At 55.4% G+C, this 26,380-nt stretch overlaps 2 protein-coding genes across 4 annotated transcripts in view; both read left to right on the forward strand.

The window, feature by feature from the left end:
- Positions 1-14,972, forward strand: part of SCLY (selenocysteine lyase) — a 33,115-nt gene extending 18,143 nt beyond the window's left edge. For all 3 annotated transcript variants that reach the window (XM_003991297.6, XM_006935738.5, XM_006935737.3), the window contains 6 exons: positions 683-789; positions 7,512-7,548; positions 9,927-10,010; positions 10,536-10,638; positions 12,126-12,201; positions 13,829-14,972. In XM_003991297.6, coding sequence (XP_003991346.2) covers positions 683-789; positions 7,512-7,548; positions 9,927-10,010; positions 10,536-10,638; positions 12,126-12,201; positions 13,829-14,000 — 579 coding nt within the window. In that variant the 3' untranslated portion in view covers positions 14,001-14,972. The remainder of the gene's footprint in view (positions 1-682; positions 790-7,511; positions 7,549-9,926; positions 10,011-10,535; positions 10,639-12,125; positions 12,202-13,828) is intronic.
- Positions 14,973-16,023: 1,051 nt separating this feature from the next.
- ESPNL (espin like) overlaps positions 16,024-26,380 on the forward strand; it is a 29,090-nt gene continuing 18,733 nt past the window's right edge. Inside the window, exons 1-4 of the mRNA XM_023259923.2 lie at positions 16,024-16,349; positions 17,578-17,768; positions 19,340-19,526; positions 21,801-21,983. Coding sequence (XP_023115691.2) covers positions 16,056-16,349; positions 17,578-17,768; positions 19,340-19,526; positions 21,801-21,983 — 855 coding nt within the window. The 5' untranslated portion in view covers positions 16,024-16,055. The remainder of the gene's footprint in view (positions 16,350-17,577; positions 17,769-19,339; positions 19,527-21,800; positions 21,984-26,380) is intronic.

Raw genomic sequence — 26,380 nt, forward strand, 5'->3', positions numbered from 1 at the left:
GGCTTTAGCCAGGTGGTGAGTGTTCTCTGCCGTGGGCAGAGAGTGCCCGCGGACCCCTCGCCAGCCCACTCGTGTCCCCCGCCTCCGCCGCCCCGGGGACGGAAGAGGTGGGGTTCAAGACGTTGCCTTCTCTAACTTGATTGAAAGCGCGGCTCCTGAACGCAGAGGTTCAGCTCTTCTCCTTACGGTGGAAGAGAGAAACGTGAGCAGGGAACGCCCTTCTGAGGCTTTGCTCATCTTTCTGGCAGTGGACCGGAACCTCAAGTGGTTTTAATCCTCTGTTTTGAAGCATGGTGCTCAGCTAGTTTCCAAAGGAGTATGTGTGCCGACCTGACGCCGCGGTTCTTAACTGATTTTTGCAAATGATGATTCAAAAACGTGGAGTCGTACCCAGGAAAAGCCCTTGGCAATCTCTAGTTCCAGCCGCTCTCCTTTTATGAATTCTGTTCTGTGATGTGCAGTCAAGCTGTGTTGCCACTGGGCTGGGAACGGGAGTGCAGGCTCCGTCCTGGACCCCGAAGGCGATTTTGACTCCGGCACGTCCAGAATGGTGACAGGTAGCACGGCTGTGGGGCTTACACAGCACACAGGATTTCTCTGGGTGCCTCTAAGCACTCAGCACGTGTACAGAGTAGGAACTCGGAAGGTTCTTGTTGAATAAATGACCGACCTTTCTTTCCAGTTCTATGGTCCCAGGATTGGAGCACTTTACGTCCGCGGACTCGGTGAACTTACCCCTCTGTACCCTATGCTGTTTGGAGGTGGACAGGAACGGAATTTCAGGCCAGGGTAAGATAGAAGGTTAATAGAAGTTTCTGACCTACTGCTGATACTCTTGGTCTGTAGGGCAGTAACTTGTCTTTGTCTCTCGGAAGAACTGTAGTAGCCCATTCTCTGTCACTACTGAGTCAGAATTTGCCCCACTGATGGATTCTGCACTTGGGACTCCCAGATCTTCGGTCTCTGTGGGGATGATTCACCACGGGAGCCGTCCTCGCTGAGATGTCCTGCTGTCCTCATGACCGTGGGATGAGCGGGGCTGCGCAGAAGCACTTGTTTCCTTTCTGGCAGCTCCTGTGTCCCCGTGGCACACGGCGGTACTTTAGCCAGGACCGCACCTTTCATCAGAAATGCTAATGAGAAGGAGAAACCAGAACATGGTGGTGGGTTCCTTGGGTTTTCTTTTGCGTCCTTCCTCCTGACTTAGAACTGATGAAGCCTGCAACCCAGAAACACCAATGGAAGCATCAGCGAAGAAAAAAAACGTAAACAAGAACTAAATGGAAATTTTAGAGCTAAAAACTACAGCAGCCAAAGTCCGAAGCTCCGTGGATGGGCTCACCAGCAGGATAGGGGCACCAGAGGAAGGAGAATGTGAACCGAAAGAGAACAACAGAGTTACCCAGTCCAAACAGCAGGGAGGCAACAGACTGGAAAAAACTGAAACCATGCCTCAAGGACCTGTGGGACTATAACAGAAAATCTAGCATTCATTTCATTGGTGTCCCGGAACGAGGGGAGAAAGGGTGGGGATGAGAAGGAACTTGAAAAAAAAAAAAAATGGCTGAAAACTTCCCAAATTGGCAAGAGACATGTACCTACAGATTCAGGAAGCTGAACAAACCCCAAGCAGGATGAACCAAAGGAAATCTATGCCAAGGCATATAGTTAAACTTCTGAAAATGAAAGCCAGAGTAAAAATCTTGAAAGCAGCTAGAGGAAAAAAAAAAATGACACCTTTCCTATAGAGTAAAAGTAATTCAAATGGCAGTGTATTTCTCATCAGAAACCCCGGGGGCCAGAAGGAAGTGATGCGATATGTTGCAGTGCAAAAGCACTGTCAAGCCAGAATCCTGTACAGGCAGAAATACCCTTCAGGAACAAAGGGGAAAGCAAGACATTCTCAAGTAAAGGAAAGCTAGCAGAATTTGTCCTCCGAAGACCAGTGCTAAAAATGACAAAAGGGAGTTCTTTAAACAGAAAGGAAATAGTAAAAAAAAGGAAACTTGGAACATCAGAAAGGAAAGGAGGAAAGGGAAAGGAAGGGAAGGGAAGGGAAGGAAGCATGTTATGGGTAAATAAAATAGGCTTTCCTCTTGAGTTTTCTTAATTATATTTGATGGCTGAAGCAAAAATGATAGCACTGTCTAATGTGGTTCAAAATATATGTGGAAGAAATATTTAGGATAATTATAAATGGGGGAGGGCTAAAAGGATGTAAATGGAGGTAAGGTTCTGCTCACTGGAACATCTCAAAAATGTTCAAATAACCCACAGGGAGGTAGGAAAAAGAAAACAGAGAAATAAAAAATAGAATAAACAGAAAAAAAATTTGAATGGCAGACCTAAGCCCTAACATATTAATTACATTAAACGTAAGTGATCTAAATGTAGCAATTAAAAGACAGAGCTTGGCAGAGTGAATTTTTTAAAAAATTGACCTAACTATAGTTGAGCCTTGAACAAACAACACAGGGGTTAGTGGTGCCAACCCCTGCACAGTTGAAAATCTGCATGTAACTTTTTAAATCCCCCCCAAACTTAACTGCTAATAGCCTACTGTTGACTAGAAGTCTTACTGACAACATAAGCAGTCAATGCATATTTTGTATGTCACACGTATTACACAGTATATTCTCCACAATACAGTATGCTAGCAAAAAGAAAATATGGCAAAAATTATGAGGAGAAAATACATTTATAGTACTATAAAAAACCTGCATAAAAGTGGACGCATAGTGTTCAAACCTGTGTTGTTCAAGGGTCAAGTATATATGCTATCTTTAAGAAACTCACTTCACATATACTGATAGAGGCTGAAAATTAAAAAATGGAAAAATATGTATCAGACAAACCTTAATCAAAGGAAAGCAGGAATGGCTATATAACATTAGATAAGGAGACTCTAGAGCAGAGAAAATTACCAGAGACACAGAGGGGACATTATATAATGATTAAAGAGTTAGTCCACCAAGAAGTCCTAGCAATCCTAAATGTCAATGCTCTGCACGATAGAGCTGCAAAATAGTGTGAGGCAAAAACAGATCGAACTGAATGAAAAGAGAAATAGTCAACCCACAACTGCACTTGGAGACGTCAACATCCTTCTCTCAACAACGGATACAACAACCATACAAAAGTCAGCCAGGATATGGAAGAACTCAGTCATACCCAACAACCAACCGATTGAAGTGTTTAGAACACTTCATCCAACAGCAGCAAAATATACATTCTTTACAAGTGCCATAGAATATATACTAAGATAGACTATGTTCTGTGCCATTAAACAAACCTCAATAAATTTGAAGAACTGAGGCACCCGGTGGTTCAGTCAGTTAAGCATCTGACTTTGGCTTGGATCATGGTCTCACAGTTCTTGAGTTTGAGCCCCACATCTGTGCTGACGGCTCAGAGCCTGGAGCCTGCTTTGGATTCTGTATCTCCCTCTCTGCCCCTCCCCCACTCATGCTGTGTGTCTGTGTCTCTCAAAAATAAAACATTTTTGGGGCGCCTGGGTGGCTCAGTCGGTTGAGCATCCGACTTCAGCTCGGGTCATGATCTCACAGTCTGTAAGTTCGAGCCCCGTGTCGGGCTCTGTGCTGACAGCTCGGAGCCCGGAGCCTGCTTCAGATTCTGTGTCTCCCTCTCTCTCTGACCCTCCCCCATTCATGCTCTGTCTCTCTCTGTCTCAAAAATAAATAAACGTTAAAAAAATAAATAAATAAATAAATAAAAATAAAACATTTTTTAAAATTAAAAAAAAAAACTACTACAATTTACTTAATATGAGAGTAGATCATTTAAATAGCTTTATAATTATTAGGAAAAGGAGATTATTTTGTAATTAAAAAAATTTTTTTTAATGTTTATTTTTGAGAGAGACAGAGACAGAATGTGAGTGGGTTAGGGGTAGAGAGAGAAGGAGACACAGAATCCAAAGCAGGCTCCAGGCCTCGAGCTGTCAGCGCAGAGCCTGACGTGGGGCTTGAACCCACGAGCCGTGAGATCATGACCTGAGCTGAAGTCAGACGCTCAACCAACTGAGCCACCCAGGCGCCCCCATTTTGTAACTTTAAACCCCCCAAAAATAAATCTCCAGGGCCAGATAGTTTCATGAGAGAATTCTGCCAAACATTTAATGGATTAACACCATTTCTTTGCAGTCTCTTCTAGAAAAGTGGAGGAAGGAACATTTCCCCAATTCGTTTTATGAATTTATACCCAAACCAGACAAAGGTGGTATAAAAAAATAAAACTATGGACCAGATATCCCTCATGAATTCAGATGCAGAAATCTTGAACAAAATATTAGCAAATGGAATTCAGCAATATATAAAAATAATACACACACCACAATAAAACGGAGTTTGTTCTAGGAATTCAAGGCTGGTTCAGTATTCAAAAATCAATCTATGCAATATAGCATAGTAAAGAAGAAAAATAACATCATTTAATGTAGAAAAAGCATTTAACAAAATTCAACATTTATTCATTAAGAAGTCTCACAATGATATGACCAGAGAACTTCTTCAGTTTGAAAAGGGCATTTACAAGAAAATCTACAGCTAACATCATACTCAGTAGTCAAAGCCTGAATGTTTTACCCCTATGATCAGGAACAATCTGGGGATGTCCACGCTTACCTCTTTTTCAACAGTTCTGGAAGTTCTAGTCAGTGCAGAAGGCAAGAAAAGGAAATATGAGGGATACAGATTGGAAAGGAAGAGATAAAACTGTCCCTATTTATAGTCTCTGTAGAAAATCCCAAGAAGTATATAAGAAAACGCCTAAGACTGATAAGTGAATTCAGCAAGATCACAGGTTACAATACAAACATACAAAAATCAACTATATTTTTGTACATTGGTAATGAACATATGAACAACAAAATTAAAAAATACAATACCATTTATAATCACTCAAAAATTGAAAGCTAACAAAATGCGTACAGGACTTGTAAGCCAATAACTACACGATGTGGATAAAAGAGAGCAAAGATCTAGGTAAGTGGAGAGATAGACTCTGTTCACGGATCAAAAGACTCAGTATATAAAGATGTCAATTCTCCCCAAACTGGTAAATGTTTAGTCCAGTCTCTGACAAAAACCCAGCAAGTAAACCAATGGAACAGAATAGATACAATCAGAAATATGCCGAAATGATTTTTGACAAAGATACAAACGTAATTCAGTGGAGGAAAGATTCTCTTTCAACAGATGGTGCTAGACCAATTAGACATCCTTGGTCAGGAAACCACCCTCCATCTAAGTCTCATATCTTACAAAATATTAACTCAAGATACATGATGAACTTAATGTAAAACATAAAACTGTAAAACTTTTAGAAAACAAAAACAGGAAAACATCTTCAGGCTCTAGGGCTCAGCAAAGAGATCTTAGACTTGATACCAAAAGTATCCATAAAAAGGAAAATTGATAAACTGAACTTCATCAAGATTTAAAACTTTCACCCTGCAAAAGACTTTGTTAAGAGGATGAAAAGACAAGCTGTGCACTGGGAGAATAGGTTCTCAAATGACGGCTTCAACAAAGGATTAGTATCTAGTATATATAAAAAACACTCAAAATTCAACAGCCCAAAACCCCAAACAATTCAGTCAAAAAATGGGCGAAAGACATAAACAGGCATTTCACTAAAGAAGATACACAGACAGCAAAGAAGCACATGAAATGATAATCAACATCGTTAGCTATTACGGAAATGCAAAAGAAACTTCAGTGAGCATCATCCGACACCTATCAGCATGGGTAAAACAAAACCCTGTGACAACACCGAGTGCTGAGAGCACAGAGACACAGCATCACTCATACATGGCTGATGGGAGTTTGAAGTGGTCCACCCACTCTGGAAAACAGCCCGGCAGTTTCTTTTAAAATTAAATATGCACCCATCATACAACCTAGGAATTTCACTCCTGGACATTCATCCCAGAGAATGAACACTTGTATTTACACAAAAATCTGTACACGAGTGTGTATAGTGGCTTTATTTATAATAGCCCCAAAGTGCAAACAACCCAGATGTCCATTAATGAGTGAATGGCCTAAAAGGCTGTGGCACATCTGTACCGTGGACACTACCCAGTAACGAGAAAGAATTCACTCTTGATACACACGACAGCCCAGAATCTCCGGCGAATTATGGTGTATGAAAAAAGCCAATGCCCCAAAGTTATAGCTCTCTAATTCCATTTATAGAACATTCTGAAAATGACAAAATTAGAGGTGGCGGACAGATTAGCAGTTGCCAGGAGTTAAGGAAGCAGTGGGGCTGCAGGGAGGCTGGTCTGGTTATAAAAGGCCAACGAGGGGACCTTTGTGGCAGAAATGTTCTGTATCTTATCCGTATCCTGGTTGTGATCTTGTGCTATAGTGTTATTAGGGCAAAGCTGAGTGACAGAATGCCTCTATAGTATTTCTTATAACCACATCTGACTCTACATTCTCTTAAAAAAAAAAAAAAGTTTAAAAAAAAAGGGCAGAACGTCAGGTGTTCTGGAAGCTCAGTAGGTGGACAGGGAGGGGGAAGCAGGGTTTGCGTTGCTCTAGATGGAGGGTAGAGGGCTACCCGAACGCCCCGAGGGAGGGAAGGCTCCAGGTTCTACAGGGGGTCCTGACTCTTCCACGTGGGCAGCCCCTGCCCAGGCAGTCACAGGTGGTAGGCCTCTGAGAGGTGCTCTTGGTCTGGACGAGCTGCCCTACAGGTGAGTGGGGTGAGGTCTAAAGAGGGAATGTCCCGGACCTTCCCCAGGTGTCAGAGCCCGTCTCCGGGGACACAACTGACCAATAAACTTGTCAAAGGAAGCTCAGCAGGGTCACGTTACCTGTACTACCCTGCGCTTTGAGTTCACTTGTCCCCTTATCTACTGGGCAGCAAGCAGCCGCCAGCCCCAAATGTTTACGAAAACTTTGTGTAGCCAAAACTTAAAATTAAGAAAATTAATAAGTTAATGAAAATAGAGCGAAGAGTTCTGCTTTTAGCTTGTTAGGTCTGAGCGAGAGCCACCCGCCTGCAGGGGCCCTCCTGTCCCTCTCCTGCACACACACAATCTCTAATAGCAAAGGATTCGTCCCGTATGATAGTTGAGAAGCTTCAGCTGAAGGGAGCAGTGTTGAGCTGAGGTCTTTGGACCCCTGCCTGGTTCGACAGGGAGGCCCAAAGAGGCAGGCCCTGGGGTCTGCAGTTGGAGGAGGGGTCTTTCCTGGGTGGGAAGAGGATCCAGACAGAATGGTCACTGTGGACACCCAACATAATATTGCCCAAGATGGGCCGTGTCAACTGGGACTGGACCGGGAGTGTCCACATGGAGGGTTTGGGGGCCTACGGCTGCCACTGAGCACATGTGCCACATGGCACATGTCTAGGAAGAATGTTGGTGTAATTATGTTTTTATTTTAATTCATGACTTCTGCAGACAGGATTCCTTCCTGGGACACTTGCTAGTTGCTTTGCATGGAAATAGGATTGAATGAATCCCTTGTCTCTTACAGGACAGAGAACACCCCAATGATTGCCGGCCTCGGAAAGGTAAGCCTTGCTGAGCTTGGACAGGTGGAGCGGGTGCTTTGTCTCATGTGTAGGAAAACCTGCGTCTTGCTCCAGGGGTGTCCCCTTTACTCCCCCATGCACGACACCCCGACACCTGATGTGCGGGGGGGAAGGCTTCCACAGGGGACAATTCTGGGGCACCAGCTGGGTGTCCTACAGTTTAACTCAACTCTAACACTGTCCACCTGGAGATGGCGTCAGACCCCGCAGGCCAAGTGCTCAGGCCCCCAAGACTGCCCCCACCAGCCCCACGTCACACGCCAGTTGTCCCAGCAGCCAGCTATAGATCTGAGGTTCCCGTGACCCCCTCCCCGGGTTCAGTTAGTTTGCCAGAACGGCTCACAGAAGTTACAGAAACACTTTGCTCACTAGATTATTGGTTGAGTGTGAAAGGATGTGATAAAGGAGACAGACATCCGGACGGAAGAGACGCGCAGGGCAAGGTGTGGGGGAGGTGCTATCCCAGCAGCACCTGCATGTGTTCAGCAACCCGGAAGCTCTCTAGCCCCACGCTGTTGGGATTTTTGTGGAGGCTCTGATCAGTCCTTCACTCCATGTTTAGCGCCCCCCCCACCCCCTCCGGAGAATGTGGTAGCGGGGTGAAAATTCCAAGCCTCTAATCATGACTCAGTGACCAGTGCCCTCCCAGAGCCCACCCGGAGTCTCCACGTTAGAATAAAAGATACTCGTATCTCCTGGGAAATCCCGAGGGGTTTAGGAACACTGTGTCAAGAACCGAAGTCTAAATACTAGAACAAGAGGTGCTCCTAGCTCCTATCACTTAGGAAGTTACAGGGGTCTCAGGAGCTCTGTGCCGGGACCCAGGCACTGAGGCCGATTTTTTTCCATCATCTCATGATCTGTTTCCCCAGGACTTTGGGAGAGATCATGTTCGTGAGCCCAATAAATGGACTGATGTTAGAAAAAACCTCAAGTTATATTCATCATCCCGGAAGTATACTTTTTGAGTTCTGTAGAGTGGGTTGCACGTGCTTAGCACTGAAAGCGAAAGCTCTTTCCTCAAGCCTCTGCTGATATGAGAAATATTGTCACGTCTTCACAGCAGACACCAACGGTCAGGCCCACAGGTTTGCTGGGGCCCCGGGCCACCCCGGCACCCCCCTGGTTGTCCTTCCAGGGTGGCGTTTGCAGCAGGAGATCCCATATGCTGGCACCTCAGCTCCCTGCTGCAGCTGCACCTTCGCCCGCATTCTCTGACTGTCCCCCCTTTCCCGGCCCGGGCCCCACTCCCCGGAGATGACTCCCAGGCCGGTCCGGGTGTCCTCCCGGCTTCCCTCCCTCCCTGTGCGCTTGCCGAGGAACCGCCCCTCCTGCCCGTGTCCTCCGTGCACCTCCTCCTGTGCCTCTCCACTAGAATGTTCCCAGCTTTCCAGACTGCCTTTCCGGCCGCCCTGCAGCCTCCTCCCCAGCCTTCCCACCGCCATACAGCCTGCCGGCCAACCTCCTGATGTCCCCAAGCCTCCGCTCCACAACTAACATCGCCCTCGGGGCTCTCCCCCTGTCCTGCAGCTCCACCACCAGCCTGTGCTCAGGGCTTTGAACTTGGCATCTCAGGGCAGGTCCTGACCTTTCTCCTGAGAGACCCACATCCCCCACTGCTTACTTGGCATTCCCTCTGGGCGGGCACACGCGTCTCCTCCCTGGCTCCCCTCCCTCTCCATGGTGCCTGCCGCCATCCAGCACCTCATTGGAGAAATCTAAGAGATGCCTTGTCCTGCCTGGTCCTCGTCCCCTGCACCTGATGAGCAGCCAGTGAGTCCTGCGTCCTGTCTCCACAATATACTGAGGTCTGCGGCCTGTGCGTCTCCAGGGCCTACCCGTCTGGACCGGGTCATCCCCATCTGTAGTCTGCACTTAGCTCCTGATCCTGTCTGTCCTGGGCGCCCCGGCCTTGTCCGCCTCCGTCACTCTGTGCCGGGAACACACCTGCCCCTCCCTCTCCCTCTGCCGTGGCCGTGAACACCCTCACTCTGTGCACAACCACCCCCCCCCCCCCCCGCCCACCCCCGTCTGCATGATGCTGTCCTCGTCTCTGGAACGGAGCTGCTGGAACCGGCAGGATCTCTGGTGCCGGGAGGTGTCAGGCAGGGCCTGGTAAAGTAAATTCCTGTTGAACAGGTGAAGATAACTTCCCAAGCACGTATCCTGGCCGCTGGCACACGGTCGCACTCAGTAAACATGATCTATTCCTGATGTTGCAGAAAATGAGCACTGTGAGGAAATGTCACTTCTCTGTTATCAGTAAATCTCACCTCCGCTCTTGAAGGCTGCTTTATTCTCCTTTGTTCTAGGACAACTGAGCATACTTTTTCCCTCTGCTGTTCCTGTGTCCCCAGGCTGCGGAGCTGGTGACCAAGAACTGCGAGGCTTACGAGGCCCACATGAGAGACGTTCGCGACTACCTGGAGGAGAGGCTGCTGGTGAACCCCGGGATCCGCGGGGACGGGGTTGGGGGTGGGGCTGTGAGCCCGGGATCCGCGGGGGCGGGGCATGCAGTCAGCCCCATCTTTCCCCGGTTGAGCGTGAGGGTGGAGGTCGGTGCCACCCAGGCAGCAGACAGGGCAGGAGTTGACTGGGTCAGGGGGCTTTGAGGACAATCAGGGGGGAGGGGGGAGGTTGGAGGACAGAAGCCCGAGTCTGAACCCCCCCCCGCCATGGGCTCTAGGCCTGTGGGCTGGTCTCGGCCGCCGCGTGTGGGAAATGCCACAGAACTAGTGTATCTGGGGGTTGCACGGGGAAGAGCCACCATATTCAGAATTTTTGTCCTTGTTAACTTTGCTTACCAGTTTCCGTAACTATTATGGGTCGCTGCTTATTGATGAAATCATTATTTTATGTGACGAGGTTGGGATTTTGTCTTCCAGAAAAGGCTCAAGGTCAAACCGTTGATGGGGGTGGGGGGAGGGGCTTTGAAACCGCCGTTGAACACCCCGTTGATTTTTCAGGCTGAATTTGACAAGCAGAGAATCCATCTGAACAGCCGCTTTCCAGGGACTGAGCGACTTCCCAACACCTGCAACTTTTCCATCCGGGGACCCCAGCTCCAAGGTGACCAGGGTCTGTAGGTCCCGCGTGGGGTGGTGGGCGCAGTGGGAGCATACGGGGCTGCGCCCAGCACTTGGTGCCCCCGCCAGTGCAGGGCACCGGGAGCAGCGCAGCCTTGCTGTCCCCAGGAGGCTGGGCCCCTGTGCGCCGCTTCCTGCTCTCCCTGCCTGGGCTCACTGCTCTGGGCAGGTGGCACCCCGGGCGCAGCGCCTGCCCCAAGCTGATGGGGAATGAGGTGACAGGGACTAGGCTTTAGATCGGCTTGTCCATTTCTGTCAGCAGGTTTGACACAATATCTTATGAGGATAAGGGAGAGGAGAGGGGTCAGCTTTAAAATTTGGCCCAGAGTCAGGACGAAATGCACGTCTGTGGGGTTCATTCATTCCTGCGATGACAGGTCTCCCTTGCTGGAAACCCAGGGATGAATATCAGGCCTGGCTCCCCCAGTGCCCTGAGGCCAGTTCCAGGGCGCTGACCTGCCTTGTTTCCCAGCACAGGGGAGCCTCTCTGCAGAGCAGTCCTGACTGTGTAGGGAGGAGGTGGTTGCCCCCTGGGCAGGGAGGAGCGCAGCCCTTCTGCACCATGTACGGGGGTAGCTGCACTATGTAGGGGGGCGGGGGGCACAGCCGTGACCGCAGCGGATGGGAACCTGGGCTGGATGCTTTCTCGCTGCGAAGGAGCCTAGGCTGTTGGCTGCCTCTCCGGCTCGCCTTGCTGTGGGAAAGAAAGTTCCTGTCACCTTCCCCATTTTTGGGGGGCAGATGTACTGTATTCAGTGATGACCTATGTTAATTTAAATGAGACAGATTTTTTTGTTGTTGTTTATTTTTGAGACGGAGAGAGACAGAGCATGAGCAGGGGAGGGGCAGAGAGAGGGGGAGACACAGAATCCGAAGCAGGCTCCAGGCTCCGAGCTGTCAGTGCAGGGCTCTGATGCAGGGCTCAAACTCAGAGATTGCAAGATCATGACCTGAGCTGAAGTCAGACGCTCAACCGACTGAGCCCCCCAGGCGCCCGAGATTGTTTTTTTAATTAAGTCAGTAGATTTATTATTTTAATCTCTGTGCTTACAAAAGAAAAGGAGGTGCCTTCCTTAATAAAGCCACCCCCCTGGGTGGCTCCACCTCCAGAAAACACAGATGTTACGTTGAAGTGTTACTCCCGATGTTACGTTGAAGTGTTACTCCCGGGAAGTGTTACTATTAAGGAAGGCAGCTGCTGAGAATTCTGAGCATCCTTCCTGGGCACTTGATTGGAAGTAATGTTTCTAGGGCAGTTTTATGAGGCAGCATCGTGTGCGAGAGGAGCCATTTTCTCTGGGTTTTGCTGCCCGGTCACCTAGGATGAGAGGGTCCTGTGCCCTGGAACCACCCCCCCCCAGGTGGCCTGAGGGGGGTGGCCTCAAAACGTGGCAGGTGGGCCGAGAAGAGGTGGACAGGTGGGGCCCGCCTGCACCATCCGCCTCAGAGTCGCGTGCCGTGTCTCCGCAGGCCGTGTGCTGTTGGCACAGTGCAGGACGCTGCTGGCCAGTGTGGGGGCCGCCTGCCACTCGGACCAGGTAGATCGGTAAGTGCTCCGGTGCTGGGCCGCGGTGTCCAGGGCGCATCCAGCAGCCAGGACAGGCCACTGGGCCTGGGGTTTCCAGAGCTGCGCAGCCAACGGGGACACAAAAAGTGGCCAGACGCCGCAGGGCCGAGGGGAGGAGGGGAAACTGCAGCCTAAGGGAGGTCGCGAGGGAGGGAAGGGGCAGGGCAGGCCGCAGGAGCTCCCTTCGTCCTCAGAAAGTGGGGGTCTTCTGAAGGGTTGAGACAGGCCTGTGGACACCTGTCTGGTGCAGGGGGATTACAGGACAGCAGGCCCAGGCAGGCAGCCAAGGCTGAGGCAGGAGGGGACAACTGTGGGGCCCGGGCATCGGCGGCAGTGGCCGGACCCCGGTGGAGGAGGAGCAGGGGTTCGGCTTCCCACTTGCCGTGAGTGGGGGTGGGGGGTTGGGCCACAGAGGCGGGCGCAGTGCTGGAGAGACAGAGCAGAGCCGTGGTCAGCAGCGGGGTGTCACAGAGTCTGTGGCTGCGCACGTGAGCTTGAGCGCGGCAGGCCAGAACTCTCCTGAGGGCTGCGTGGGGATGACAGGGCCTCCTGGGGGCCTCAGAGCCCTGCAGGGGGCACTGCATGAGGGCAGGTGGGGCCAGGGGCCGGCATGTGGCACCCAGAGTGAATGTCAGGAGCAGTGAGGCCGGCCGGTGTGGAGTGCAGAAGGGGGGCACAGGGGGCTGCCCCTTAACAAGTGCTCCCGTAGTCGTGGCTCAGGGTGCTCCCCACAGCCCTCAAGAAAGGATCTGAGCGGCCCATTCCCCAGGTGAGGAAACTGAGATAGCCCCAAGATGAGGGGGAGGGGAGTGAGGAGGATGAGGAGGGGCCGACAGCACAGCAGGTAAGGGACATGTGTCCAGGGTAGCCCCTGCGAGGGTAGGAGGGGGAGGGGTGGAGGCAGCTGCTCACTGCCCCCTGACCGTGCCCTTCGGGAACAGGAAGTGACGCCACCCAGCCAGGGGAGGGCCAGGAGCCAAGAGCCGTGAGCTGTGTCACCTCTCACCTGCATGGACCCTTGGTGACCAGGGACGATGGAAGTCACCCCTTCCACATAGCCCTGTGCACGAGGGGTGTTTATCTGGACGGTTTTCAGGGCACCGTATGTGACAGGGACTCCCGGGACTGTGCTTGTGGGAGGCCCATGGGCCCCGAACAGTGAACCCTCCGGAGCGAAGGGGTCCGGAGCTGCCCTACGAGTGGTTTCTAAACTCTGAAAACGCTGGTGGGGCCCCGTGTGCCAGGGCCTGGCGCTGGGGGCTGTGGAAAACACAACCCCCGCCTCTCGGCTCTCGCCTCTCGGTGCGGCCGCGTGTCTCCCCAGAGACCTGTCACTCTCCTCGAGGATGAGAAGCCCTGTGTCCCAGGTGCTTGGGCTGTCTTGGTGCCCGCCTACCCTGGGGCCGATGGGCCGTGTGGAGCCCGAGCACCAGCGGTGGGCCCAGAGGTGCTTGGCAGAGAGGGGAGCAGGTCTATGCAGCCCCAAGTCGGGGAGCCGGCCGGGGAGCAGAAGGGGCAGGGTCCCTCCCCGAGCCCCCAGGAGCACAGGAGAGCCTCTCCTCCAGCGGCTGACGCCAGCTCTCCCCACCCCCACCCCCACCCCCAGGCCATCCCCAGTGCTGCTGAGCTGCGGCATCCCCTTCGACGTGGCCAGGAACGCGCTCCGGCTCAGCGTGGGCCGCAGCACCACCAGGGCCGAGGTGGACCTCGTCGTGCAGGACCTGAAGCAGGCCGTGGCCCTGCTGGAGGGCCCGCCTGGCGCCAGGGGCGCCTCATAGGAAGCCCTTTGTGGGCACAATGCAGACGGCTCCCATCTTAATCCGTGCAAGTCTTCACTTTGTCCCGGAGAGTCTGACACAGCGACTGGACTGTGTGTGCGTGTGTGTGCGTGTGCGCGTGTGTGTGCACCTGCATGCGTGCGCGTGAGGCCTTCAGGCCTCCTCCCCTGTCCTCGGGTCAGGCAGACGCCACAGGTGCTCACAGGCCCAGGACACAGATGCCTGTGCGGGACTGTCACCGTCACTGCTGCCCAGTGGCCTCGATTGAGGTGGAGACGTTTCAGCCACGTGCTCCCCCGTGGGAAGTGGGGTGAGCCGTTTTTTATCCAGAAGACAGATCCTAGTGTCTATAAGCGATTGTCGGTCGTATCATGAGAATAGGAAACCTGATTTTTGCTGCGGTCACAGCCTCCTCTTCGTGTTTGCACAGCAGTCGTCTGTGTGCCCTCCCCTCGTGCCCAGGGCCCTCTGCAAGCCCTTGCTCGACAGGTGGGGGCCCCCCGAAGGTCAGGCCCCACTCCCTGCTCCGCGTCCTCCTGCTTCCCCATCCTGCCTGTCCCTCAGCCCTCCGGCCACTGCGCCCCTCCCTGCACCTCCCCCCCACACCTCCCTGCACACAGCCCTCAGGCCCCGCAGTCTTTTCCTTTTGGTCAATTACTCAGGGTTTCAGCTCGGACATGGGCGCGACTGGGCTTGGGGTCATTCCTGAGCAGTGGGAGTCAGTCTGGCCCTGGCTCCGCCCGCGTCGTAATCTCATCCACGGAAGGATTCTTTTATTGTCACAAGTGCTCTGTGGCGTCCTGGTACGCCTCAGCGCTCAGGCTCCTGGAGACACTTAACACAGGAGTGATTTTTTAATTGAATAAACGCTTGTAACGTGTGGCTTTAAGGTGTCAAGAGCTACGTGATGACATTGAGGCCACAGTTGTCAGAAATTAAGTGAACTAATAAAATATTTCAGTGCTTGTGTGAGGCGTTTTGTGGTTTCTCTAGCAGGTGTTTTCTCTGGGGTTCATAGCGTGTCTGAACCGGCCGCAGAGGCGGAGTTGGAGGGTTGGGCAGTGACCCCAATTTGTCACCGTATGATTAGGCTTCAGCTTAAGAAATTCAGCTTGAGATTGTGTGTCTGGGGGCCCTTAAGAACAGGTCACTAAAGTTGAGCGTCCTGCTGCCTCTGGGCAGAGGCCCCGGTGACCCCAATGTGCCCAGCGAGAAACGAAGGGTGTCCAGCCCCAGTAAAGAGAGCAGTCTGGGAAAGACGCGTGGCAGCTCAGACTGCCCTGCGAACCCCCCAGCTGCAGCCCCAGAGACTCGGTCGCTGCGGCTGGGGACTGGGCTGAGCCGGGGGCCCCGAGACCCTCGCTCACCTGGGAGGCCTTCCTGTGCAGTGTCAGAGCCCTGTGCCCCTTGCTGGCTCTGCAAAGCTGCTGTACCCCAGAGGTTCCTGGAGCCTCCGAGGTCTAAGGCCAGCTGAACGCCCTCGGCTCCCTGGGTGAAGACGTGGCCAGAACGTGCAGACTCCAGCTCGCGTGCTGGTAAGTGGCCCGGAGAGGGCCCCACTGTGAAGAGCGGAGTCTCTCGGGTGGCCTCTCCCCCACACCCCTGGACCAGCACAGCCTCAGGCTGCTGCCCGGACCCGAGGAAGCAGATGCTGGGGAGCCTTCCCCCTTCTTGGAGGGACACGTGTAACTGTTAACACACACCAGACGCAGGAAGTCCATCTCGGGACGAGGGACGGCGCGCAGCTCCTTAGCGCTGGTTCCGAGGGACAAACGTGCACCGTCCAGCCGCAGGACGGTAGCCGCCAGACCCGGACCCGGTGCGGACCCTTCCCCTGGGCCCCGGGCCCTCCGCCCACCGCAGCTCTGGGCACCGTGGGAGTGGCTTGGGTAGTCCCCACAGCCTGCCCCCCCTCCCCGCACCCCCCTGCCGCCTCCCATCTGCCCTGTGTGCCGCTTATCGGTAACCGGAGCTGGGAGCTGCGTCCACGCCTGAAACAGGAAGCCGCGGCCTGTGCGCGAGCCGCCGAGAGCCACCGGGTGGCCGGGCCGGAGGATGGAGGGGCAGCGGGCGCTCGCGGCCGCCAAGGACGGGGACCTGGCCACCCTGAAGCGGCTGCTGGAGGCCGGTGCCCTGGGCCCGGGCATCGTGGACGCCCTGGGGGCCGGCTTGGTGCACCACGCCGCCCGGGCCGGCCGCCTGGCCTGCGTCAAGTTCCTGGTGCGGCAGGCCGAGCTGCCTGGCAGCCAGCGGGCCCACAACGGGGCCACGCCGGTGCACGACGCCGCGGCCACGGGCAGCCTGGCCGAGCTGCGCTGGCTGGTGCGCGACGGAGGCTGTGGCCTGCAGGTGAGCGGGACAGCGGCTGGGCTGGGGCCAGTGTCCGCGTGGATCGGGGGAGGCGGGAGCCGTGGGCCAGGAAGTCTGGAGCTTTGGGCTCCCGTGGGCACCGCGGCCCTGGGTTGTTTCGGGGACTCGCCGTGCCAGCCCCACGGTCCCTGCCCCACGGCCGCCTCATCCCAAACCAGCACAAAGCCCTTGTGAGCCAAGGCCGCCTCCTAAGCCACCTCGTGTTCCCTGGGGCCAGCAGCACAGAGTGGCCGCACTCTCTCCCCATGCCCGCCTCCACCCTGGGGCACGTGGCCTCCACATGAGCGAGCCTGGCCTCCACACAGGGGCACCCGGCCTCCATACCCGAGCGCCTGGCCTTGCCAGTGGAGGGCTCGCCAGTGTCCTCAGGACTGGTCGTGGGGCCTGTTTCCCACAGGGTCTAGAAAGGCGTGTGTAGAGAAGTGCGGTGGGCACACGGGCTCAGGAGCTGTGGGCACCCGCTTGTACAACTGGGGACCTTGATGGGTGACAGCAGAAGCCCTGCGGTGGGGGAAGGTGGGCTGAGAGCCCTCATGGTAAGAAGGGTCTCCAGGGCTCCTCTCCCTTTTCCTGCCCGCCCGGCGTCCCTTTGTGCAGCCGGAGGACGGGGAGGACAGTGAACAAGCCCTGAGAGGGCACGAGGGCACCCTCCCGGGGGTCATGCTGGGTCCCGGGGCAGGGAAGTCTCACTGGTCCCAGCGGAGTGTGCGGTGGCCTCCGTACCGCCGTCCCCATCAGCTCTCCCCACGACCCGAAGGGGCAGCAGGGCAGGGGCGGTCCCCACTTCTGTGCCGGGAGTCACAGCACACCTGGTGTGCTGGCACCTGTAGTGGGAATGCTTCTGGCCATGAGCCCCGGGGGTGGCAGGTGGGGGCCCGGCAGGGGTAGGGGACAGACCAGCAGGCCGCAGAGCCTGACATGGACACGGTTGGGCCAGCGGAAGCCCTTCTGGCTGCGAGCCGAGTACAGAGAGGCCGGGGTGCAGCGGGGTCATGGGTTTGGACCCGGGAGGCCTGGACGTGAGCCCACACCCCGCCTCCTCCCTCGAGCAGGTCAGCTGGCCCAGCCAGCAGGGGGGAAGAGCGGGAGCTGCGGGTGGGCGGGCGGGCAGTGTGGGCTGGGCGGCCGGCTCTGGTGCTGGAGGGTGCCGCCCGGCAGGGGTGGGTCCGGACCTGCCACGGCTCACGGCCCCTCTGTGCCCCCGCAGGACCAAGACGACTCGGGGGTGTCCCCGCTGCACCTGGCCGCCCGCTTCGCACACCCCGTGCTGGTGCAGTGGCTGCTCCGAGAGGGCCACGCGGCCACGCTGGAGACTCTGGAGGGGGCCTTGCCGCTGCACCACGCGGCCGTCAGTGGGGACCTGACCTGCCTGAAGCTCCTGGCGGCTGCCCACGGCAGGTGAGGACCCAGGGCGCCGCCAGTGCGGCCACTGGGGAGTGCTGGCCTCTGAGGAGGCTGCGCCGTGGGGGCGGAGGAGGCTCGGGGGACAGGCGGCAGGGAAGAACGTTAATCCTGCAGGCCGAGGGCAGTGCAGGTGCCAGGACAGGTGGGGCAGGCAGACTGGGGTGCGTTCTTGCTGTGTGGAGGGGCAGCGGGGACAGCCAGGAAGCTCCCTGTGATGCTCAGGCGGCTCCCGGCTCTGCCTCGGGGCCACCCCAGGTCCTAGGTTCCCCCAGCTGGGAAGGTGGGGACCCTCAGCTCACCTGAAGGGAGCAGAGGCCCGACAGTGCGCTCAGGAGGGTACTGAGGTCCCTGTCAGGGTTATCCTGCCTCATTGCCCCATTCTCACCTTGGGAACCCCTCCAGGACAGCCCATCTCGTCTTGGTGGCCCTGTGCCCGCTGCCCGGAGTTGGTGGGTGGGTGAGCTGGGTGTGGCAGGGGGCAGCACAGTCCCCATCCTCATTGTGAGTGCTCTCCAGTCCTTGCCCCACATAAAGGATGCCGTGGGCACGGTGACGGGCCATCTAGGGGTCCCATGCACGCGGCCTTCCCACCGCCTGTTCCCAGGGCTGCTGTCCTGGCTGGGTGTGGGACTTAATGTCCACCCCACACCTGACCTAGCCTGTCTCCCCAGAAGCCGCCTACCTCCGGCCGTGCCCGTCTCCTCGGAGGCCTCTTGTTGGGGATGGCTGGCTCTTCAGCTGACCCACGCGTGTCCCACTGCAAGGCCTGACACAGCTCAGCGGTGGAACGCTGATCTGTGCCTTCTGATCCCAACCCCTCGGGGAAGGTCTTGGGGACTTGCTTCTACGGACACTCTCTGGGCGCCTGGGGCCTGGCCAGCCACACAGTGTCTCTTAGACTCACCATTTTTAAAGTAGTTTCTACCATTGAAAACCTGGAGATTTCACATCAAAACACACAAGTGTGCACGTGATGTCTCACGCCCGAGGGTCCACATTCCCACCTGGCACTGGCCACGGGAGCCAGAGGTGAAGTCTGCGTCACCAGGGGATGGGGTGGCCTTGGGTAAGGGACTGCCCCTCCCTGTAGCATTTCACTAGGGACCAAGAACTCATAGGGCCCTGCAGCCACACAGAGGCAGAGTGGGATTGGAGAATCCATGCCAGGGCCCGGGATTTGGGTGCCAGGCCCTGGACGCTTTGCAGAGCAGGGCCTGGGCTCTGGAGGTTCAATGACCTGCCTGCTGCGGGCCCCACTAGGCTATTCACCCCTAAGACGTGCCCCCTCCCAGCAATCCCCAGCACCGTGAACAGCTTAACAGCTTGATGGGGAGTACGCACAGCTGGATTCCAGGATTCCAGTGGTGGGGGAGGGGCGCCATGGTGTCCTTGGGCAGTGCACAGCCTGTACAACCCTACAGGTGGCCAGTAAGGTGGGGCTGGGCGCAAACAGGCTGGTCAAGTGCTGGGCCTCCCCTCCCCTTGATCTGGGCCTTTGGCTGGGGGCAGCCGCCTGCCTCCTGCAGGCCCCGCCAAACACCCTCTCACCTCACCTTCCCCCGTAGTGGCGTGAACCAGCGGACACGCAGTGGTGCCTCCCCGCTCTACCTGGCCTGCCAGGAGGGCCACCTGCACCTGGCCCAGTTCCTGGTGAAGGACTGCGGAGCCGACGTGCACCTGCGTGCCCTCGACGGCATGAGCGTGCTGCACGCTGCTGCTGCCCGTGGCCACTACTCGCTTGTCGTCTGGCTGGTAAGGGGGTGCCGGGGGTGTGGACGGGAGGGGGTCCCCGAAGGCTGGCACCCGTTCCTTCCCTGGCCGCAGAGTCACCCCCAAGCAAGCAGGGCCTGGCCAGGCCGGGGGGTCCACTTCTCTGGGTCTCGGTCTGCCCACAGGAAAGCTGGGGACACACAGGGTTGTTGGGGGGTCAGATGTGCCCGGCCATCGCTCTGGGCCCCCATGTGTGCACTCAGGGAGTGCCGCCTGGAGCCCCCAGCTCTGACTGGCAGTCCCCTGCAGGACTGTGGCCCCTTCCCCAGGAGTCCTGGGGGCTCTCGGGGTTGGGGACACCCAGGTGCTCTGAAGCCAGCACCAGGCGGTGGCAGTTCCTGGCCCTGCTGTTAGGCCACTTGTTGGGGTGTGCTGGACCCAACTGTCCTGGGCCAGTCCCTGTCTCTTCCCTTCTGGACCCATGGAAGGGCGATTCAGGCCTGCTTCCAGAAGGAAGCCGGGAGCCCCAGAACAGAGTGGCCCAGGTTGGGGCAGGGGTGCCTTTTTCCAGGATGTGCCCCCGCCTCAGGAAACCAGACCAGGCGAGGTCTCTGGGATCCTCGAGGTTCATTGCACAGGCCCAGTGGAGTCTCAGAGTGTGTGTGTGTGTGGGGGGGGTTCTCCCTGAGGAGGGGCAGGAGGTAGGCCCAAAAGGGGGGTGGCTGGGCAAGGGGTGGCGCCCAGAGTGAGGAGGAGGTGGGCCTGGCATTCAGTCCAAGCTGGGGGGAGCCTGATTTGTGGGGCAGAGTGAGCGGGGAAAGCGAGAGGACCGGGGCTCCTTCCTGAGGGACCTGGGAGCCCCAGAGGGACTCTGAGCCAGGAGTGACCAGTCTGAAGGTCGCGCTGGCCGCTGGTGGAGAGGACAGAGCCCTTCCTGGCTCAGAACTGCCCTTGCTCCCCACGGGGCCGCGGCTCCCGGCTCTTCCTCCAGTAGGCTGGCCTCACTCCCCGAGCAGCTTCCACATGTCTGCCTGGTCCCCCCATGTTCGTGGCGCCACCCACGCAGCCCTCTGTCCTGCTGTCCTGCTGTCTTTCCTCCATGGCACCAACACCTGATACACTGTAAATTTGCCTCTGGGAGGCAGGGACCGCATTCCTGGCCATAGTAAGGGCTCTGGGGATGTTTATCTAGCAGATGAATGAGCGAGGAAGAAATGATTTCCCCCCCCCCGGCCTCGGGATGAAGTCCAGCCACCCGCTTTGGCCTATGAGGCTGCCAGCAGTTGCCTCCGGCCTCCCTTTGCCGCTCTGCCTCCTAGGCTGGCTCTTGGGCCCCCGAGACACCTAGCAGGGGCGCATCTGCAGGCCGTATCCCCAGGCGTGTCCCCGGGCCGTGTCCCTGCGGGGCTGCCTTCCCGCAGCTCCACTCCTGCTCCAGCCAGCTCCACTCCCAGGAGAGCCCTGCAGCCCGGCCCTAGCCTCCCTGTGGACTTGTCCTCGCATGCCCTCTCCTGCGGTTCTGACGCCACCAATGTGCCTGTCCCCACACCTGGATTCCTGACCCGAGTCCTGGCATCTCTGGCCATAGAGCCGTGCACAGGCAGGCGCTGAGCTCACGGAGCTGAGCCATGGGGCTTTGCTGGGGCAGAAGCAGCAGCTGGAGGCAGCAGCAGGGGTGGGGAGGGTGGGCAGGAGGGAAGGGTGTCCACTGAGCCCCAGGGAGCACCGGGGGCTCATCCCAGGGAAGGAGCAGCCGGGGCCATGGGCCCTGAGGCCCAGAAAGGTCTTTCCAGATGGCCTCCTGGCCCGTCTGCCTGCAGCCTCTAACCCGGTTCACTGTCTCCAGGGCTGGGCAGCCCCTCCCTTGGGGCCGATGGGTGGGCTCTGTTCCCAGCTCACTGTTGGCTTCCTGCAGTGCTCTTGGCTGTAGGCCACAGCTGGGCTACATGTCCTTCTTGCTGTCCCTCCCACATAGAAGCAGCAAAGGCCACTGACTTCGGATCAGCCCCCAGCCCCATCAGGCTGCATCCCTACTCTTCTCCCGGCCTTTCCTTTATGGTGAAAGCCGGGCACATGCAAGGCAGGAAGAGGGAGAAAAGAAAAAGACGCCACACCCCCCAGCCCCTTCCACCAGAAAGGCAGAATTTGCCTAGAAGAGCCCCTCGCGTTTCCCTAGCAGCCTGGGTCACATGGCTGTCCCCAGGGCTTCCGGGGGAAGGTGGCCTCCCTCTTCTGTGCTGGGCTCCCTCCCGACTACACCACCCTCCCTGGGAGTGGTCACCTGCTCAGCTGGTCTCTCTCCCTCACCTCCCCCAGGTCACGTTCACCGACATTGGCCTGGCGGCACGGGATAACGAGGGGGCCACGGCCCTCCACTTTGCAGCTCGAGGCGGCCACACACCCATTCTAGACCGGCTCCTGCTGATGGGTGCCCCCGTCACGACAGACTCCTGGGGTGGGACCCCTCTCCACGATGCCGCAGAGAACGGGCAGTTGGAGGTAAGGCAGGCGAGGCGGGGGGTGGGGGTGGGGGGGTGGGGGGGCCACGCAGGAGAGCCCAGGAGCCTCAGAAAGCTCGCCACGCCCAGACGCTGCCTATCTAAGTTATTCACCCCTGTAGGAGAGGTGTCCTGATTCTCCTTTTACAGATGGTGAAGTGAGGCTCAGAGGGGCAGTCACTGCCCAGGATCCAGACTCTGATTTATCTGGGGGCAAAATCCACACTCTCCCCTCCGTGCATACCCCTGCTCTGCACAGAGACCCCCGGTGTGTGTCGTCCCGGGGTTTGGGCTCCATGAGGGCCCTCCCAGGCCAGCCCTCGGCTGCTGCTCTCTGCTGTGAGCACTGGGGGGCCGGGCCGAGCAGGGGTGCGGGGTTAGCCCTTTTGCTTTATCCAGTAAATCTTGGGGACTCACGTGGCCCAGTCTCCAGGAAGCAGACACCCTGGAGTAGGAAGGGGTGATGTTTAAATATTTAAGGCCCAGGGACGCCCGCATGGCCCAGCCAGTTAAGCGTCCGGCTCTTGATCTCGGCTCAGATCGTGGTCTTGAGGTTCCTGAGTTCGAATCCCACTGCTTGGGATTGTCTCCATATGTCTCCCTCTCTCTCTGCCCCTCCCCTGCTCACGTGCTGTGTTTCTCTCTCAAAATAAGTAAATAAACTTTAAAAATCAAAAAATAAATATTTAAGGAAGGCCCAACACTGAGAACAGACCCAGCCCTCAGCACCTGGCCCCTGCCCAGGCACCACCAGCACAGAGACCTCACGTAAAGGCAGGACCAGAGAATATCTAAGAGCAAACCACACCTGCCCCACCCCCAGCCCCATATAGTGGTCTCCAAAGGTGGGGGGGCCGCCTCCCACGGCCCCCCAGGGCCCAGCCTGCTGCAAGGTGCCAGGCAGGCCAGTCGAGAGGGAGGGCTTTATCGGCTGCAGCTAGGTATCCCATTTGGGGTCTATGCTTGGAGACGGCTGCTCCCGGCCGGAAGCCACAGTGTCCCCGGGGCCCAGGTGGCCCGGTGTCAGAGGCGTCAAGGAAGAGCAACCGTCACAAGCAAGAGTCACGGGAAGACGCTCGTTCCTTTCAAAGAAGGCGAAGGAGCCCCCATCCCAGCGCACAGCCGCTCGTTGGAAATTGTCTTCCTCTGGCTCTCCGCTCCTCCCCTCGCTCCGCTCCAGCTATCCTCCCTCCCTCCTCCTCCAGGCCACCACTTGGCCCTCCAGGCTCGCCCCCCAGTTTCCATCCCCTACCTAGACAGGGAGGCGACAGAGGGTCGGAGGGCAGGGCGAGCCTCAGGTGGGGCCAGACAGTCCTCGGCAGGCCTGGGAGAAGAGGGTGAGTCGGTCTTGCCTTTTGTCCCGCTACGTGACAACAGAAGGGTCCAAGGAGGTGAGGGAACCCCGAGTTCAGAGGGACCGGAGGAGCCCTGAGCCCAGCCAGTCGGTGCGGCTGAGAACGGCGGCCACAGCGGGGGCTTCCTTCAAATGAAACGCTCTACACGAACCCAAGAAGTCGACCAGATGAGCCAAGAGTCCGAGCCTCCTTCATACAAACGTAAAATAACTCAGGCCGCAAAGCCAAGAACAGATTTCCTTTCAATCTTTTCATACTGGAAATTCTGAACCCACAAAAGAGGGTGGGATCAGAACTTGCCCATCTAGGGGTGCCTGGGTGGCTCAGTCAGTTAAGTGTCTGACTTCGGCTCAGGTCATGATCTCGCGGTCCGTGAGTTCGAGCCCCGTGTCGGGCTCTGTGGTGACAGCTCAGAGCCTGGAGCCTGTTTCAGATTCTGTGTCTCCCTCTCTCTCTGACCCTCCCCCGTTCATGCTCTGTCTCTGTCTGTCTCAAAAATAAATAAACGTTAAAAAAAAATTAAAAAAAAAAAAAAAAGAACTTACCCATCTGGGCGCTGTTCCTTCCTCAGCCCCTCCCCCTGCCACTGGGTTATTTAAGAGCAAACCAGAGATAGCACATTGTTTTATTCAGAAATAATAAAGAAAAGGAAAGAGAAAGAAAGAAAGAAAGAAAGAAAGAAAGAAAGAAAGAAAGAAAGAAAGAAAGAAAGAAAGAAAAAGAAAAATTCTTTAGCAAACGTCTCCAAGAGATGAGGACTCCCTTTGTTTGTTTGTTTTTTTTTATCACAGCCTCAAACTGTCATCACAACTAAAAATAATTCATAGCAAGGTCGTGCTGTCACCTCACGTCCAGCCTGCTGATGCCATCCCCCGTCCACTTCCCCGACTACAGTGTAATCGCTAAACAAGGGCCACGCACTATAGGTTTGCCTCTTGAGGCTCTTAATCCATAAACAGTGCCAGAAATATACTCCATCCAGGAAATACAGGATAATGCTTGACCTCCCCCACAACTTTACCATAAATGCTTATTTTATAGTAGCTCAGAATGATTTTAGATTCCTAGAACAATTGAGACATGAATACAGAGAATCCCCACAGACTCACATCCGTTTTCCCCTATCATTAGCAACTTAATTCGCATGGTGTATTGGTCACAATTAATGAACCAAAGTTGATACGGTATTACTAAACAAAGTCCATACTTCATTCAGATCTCCTTAGTTTTTTACTTAATGTCTTTTTTCTGCTCCAGAATTACCTCCAAGATATCACACGACATTAAAAAAAATTTTTTTAATGTTTATTTTTGAGAGAGAGAGAGAGAGAGAGAGCATGAGCGGGGGAGACACAGAATCCGAAGCAGGCTCCAGGCTCCGAGCTGTCAGCACAGAGCCCAACTTGAGGCTCGAACCCACGGACCATGAGATCATGACCTGAGCCGAAATCAGATGCTTAACAGACTGAGCCACCCGGGTGTCCCCTCACACTACATTTGGTCTTCGTATCTCCTTAGGTTCTTCAGCTGGGACAGTCCCCCCCTCCCTTGTTTTTTTGTTTGTTTGTCTCTTTTGAGAGAGAGAGAGAGAGAGAGAGAGAGAGAGAGAGAATCTTAAGCAGGCTCCACTCCCAGCGAGGAGCCCAGTTTGGGGCTCGACCTCACACCTGTGAGATCACAACCTGAGCTAAAATCATGAGTCGGATGCTTAACTTGACTGAGCAGCCAGGTGCCCCACCCCCACCGATTTAAAAAATAAAACCTCGGAATAAAGAGCTGGTGTCCTAGCAGCTTCCAAAGGAGAGCAATGATCGTTTAGCATATTTTTTGTCTTACTATATCACGGTCTTTATGCTTTGAATGGTGCGAATCATACTTACTTGCTTTTTTAATTGAGGTAAAAAATACATAACATAGAACTTACCCTCCTAACCATCTCTAAGCGTGGTGGTGGAAACTATATGTACACTGTTGTACGGCAGATCTCTGGGTTCTGATCTCTCAAAACTGAAACTCTGTCCCCATCGAACGTCTCTCCACTCCCCCTCCCTCAGCCCCTGGCACCTACCTTGCTACTTTCTGTCCCTAGGAGCGTGACTGACTACTCTAGGAATGTCATATGAGTGGAATCATACAGTATTTATCCTTTTGTGACTGGCTTGTTTGACTCAGCAGAATGTCCTCAAGTTTCACCCATGTTGTAGCACAAGACAGAATTTCCTTCCCTTTTAAGACTAATAGTCTGGTGTGTGGATGGACCACATTGCTTCTATTTGTGCATCCCCCAGTGGGCACTTGGGTTGCTTTTACCTCTCGGCTATCGTGAACAATGCTGCAGCGGAAGTGGGTGTGCAAATAGCTCTTCAAGACCTTGCTTTCTACTCTGATTACCCTTAACAATATTAAACCAACCTTGCATTCCTGGAGCAAACTCCACCTGATCCTGATACGTTATCTCTCTAATATGTAGCTGAATTTCATTTGCTAACATTTTGTATAGTGCTGGCACACTGGTTCTCGAAGTTGTCTGCACCCTGGGAATCTCCAGGACGGGTGTAGAATATCCTAACACCTGGGCTCCACTCGCCCAGACGTCCTGGCTTGATTGGCTCTAGTTGGAGCCTCCAAGTATCAGGACTTTTTTAAAACACCCCAGGTGATTCTAACATACAATTTCAAGAACTGTCTGTGCGAATAGCATTAGCTGAGCTCATCTAGGAAGAATTCATAGAGACGATGCTTCTCACCGAGGTGATTTGAACATGGGAAGGAGCGGGATTTCTGGCGAGGGAGAGGGCTAGACGTGGCCAGACTGCTAGAACGGAGCAGAGAGGAGGCGCTCCTGCTGGCAGCAAGCGGTCCCCCGTGGCAGGCCTTGCAGCCTCTCTGCAGTTTTCACGCTGCATCAGGAGGCTGCTACGGGATCGGGATCTCGAGAGGAGGGCACACTGCAGGAAGTTGCCATAAGAGGGGGTGTGATCTGGGGCTTTGGTGTCGAGGTTGAGAAGGAAACCACAGAAGACAGGTGTAAATGAGGTTCCCT

The sequence above is a fragment of the Felis catus genome, chromosome C1, assembly GCF_018350175.1.
Source record: "Felis catus isolate Fca126 chromosome C1, F.catus_Fca126_mat1.0, whole genome shotgun sequence".
NCBI classification, from domain to species: domain Eukaryota; kingdom Metazoa; phylum Chordata; class Mammalia; order Carnivora; family Felidae; genus Felis; species Felis catus.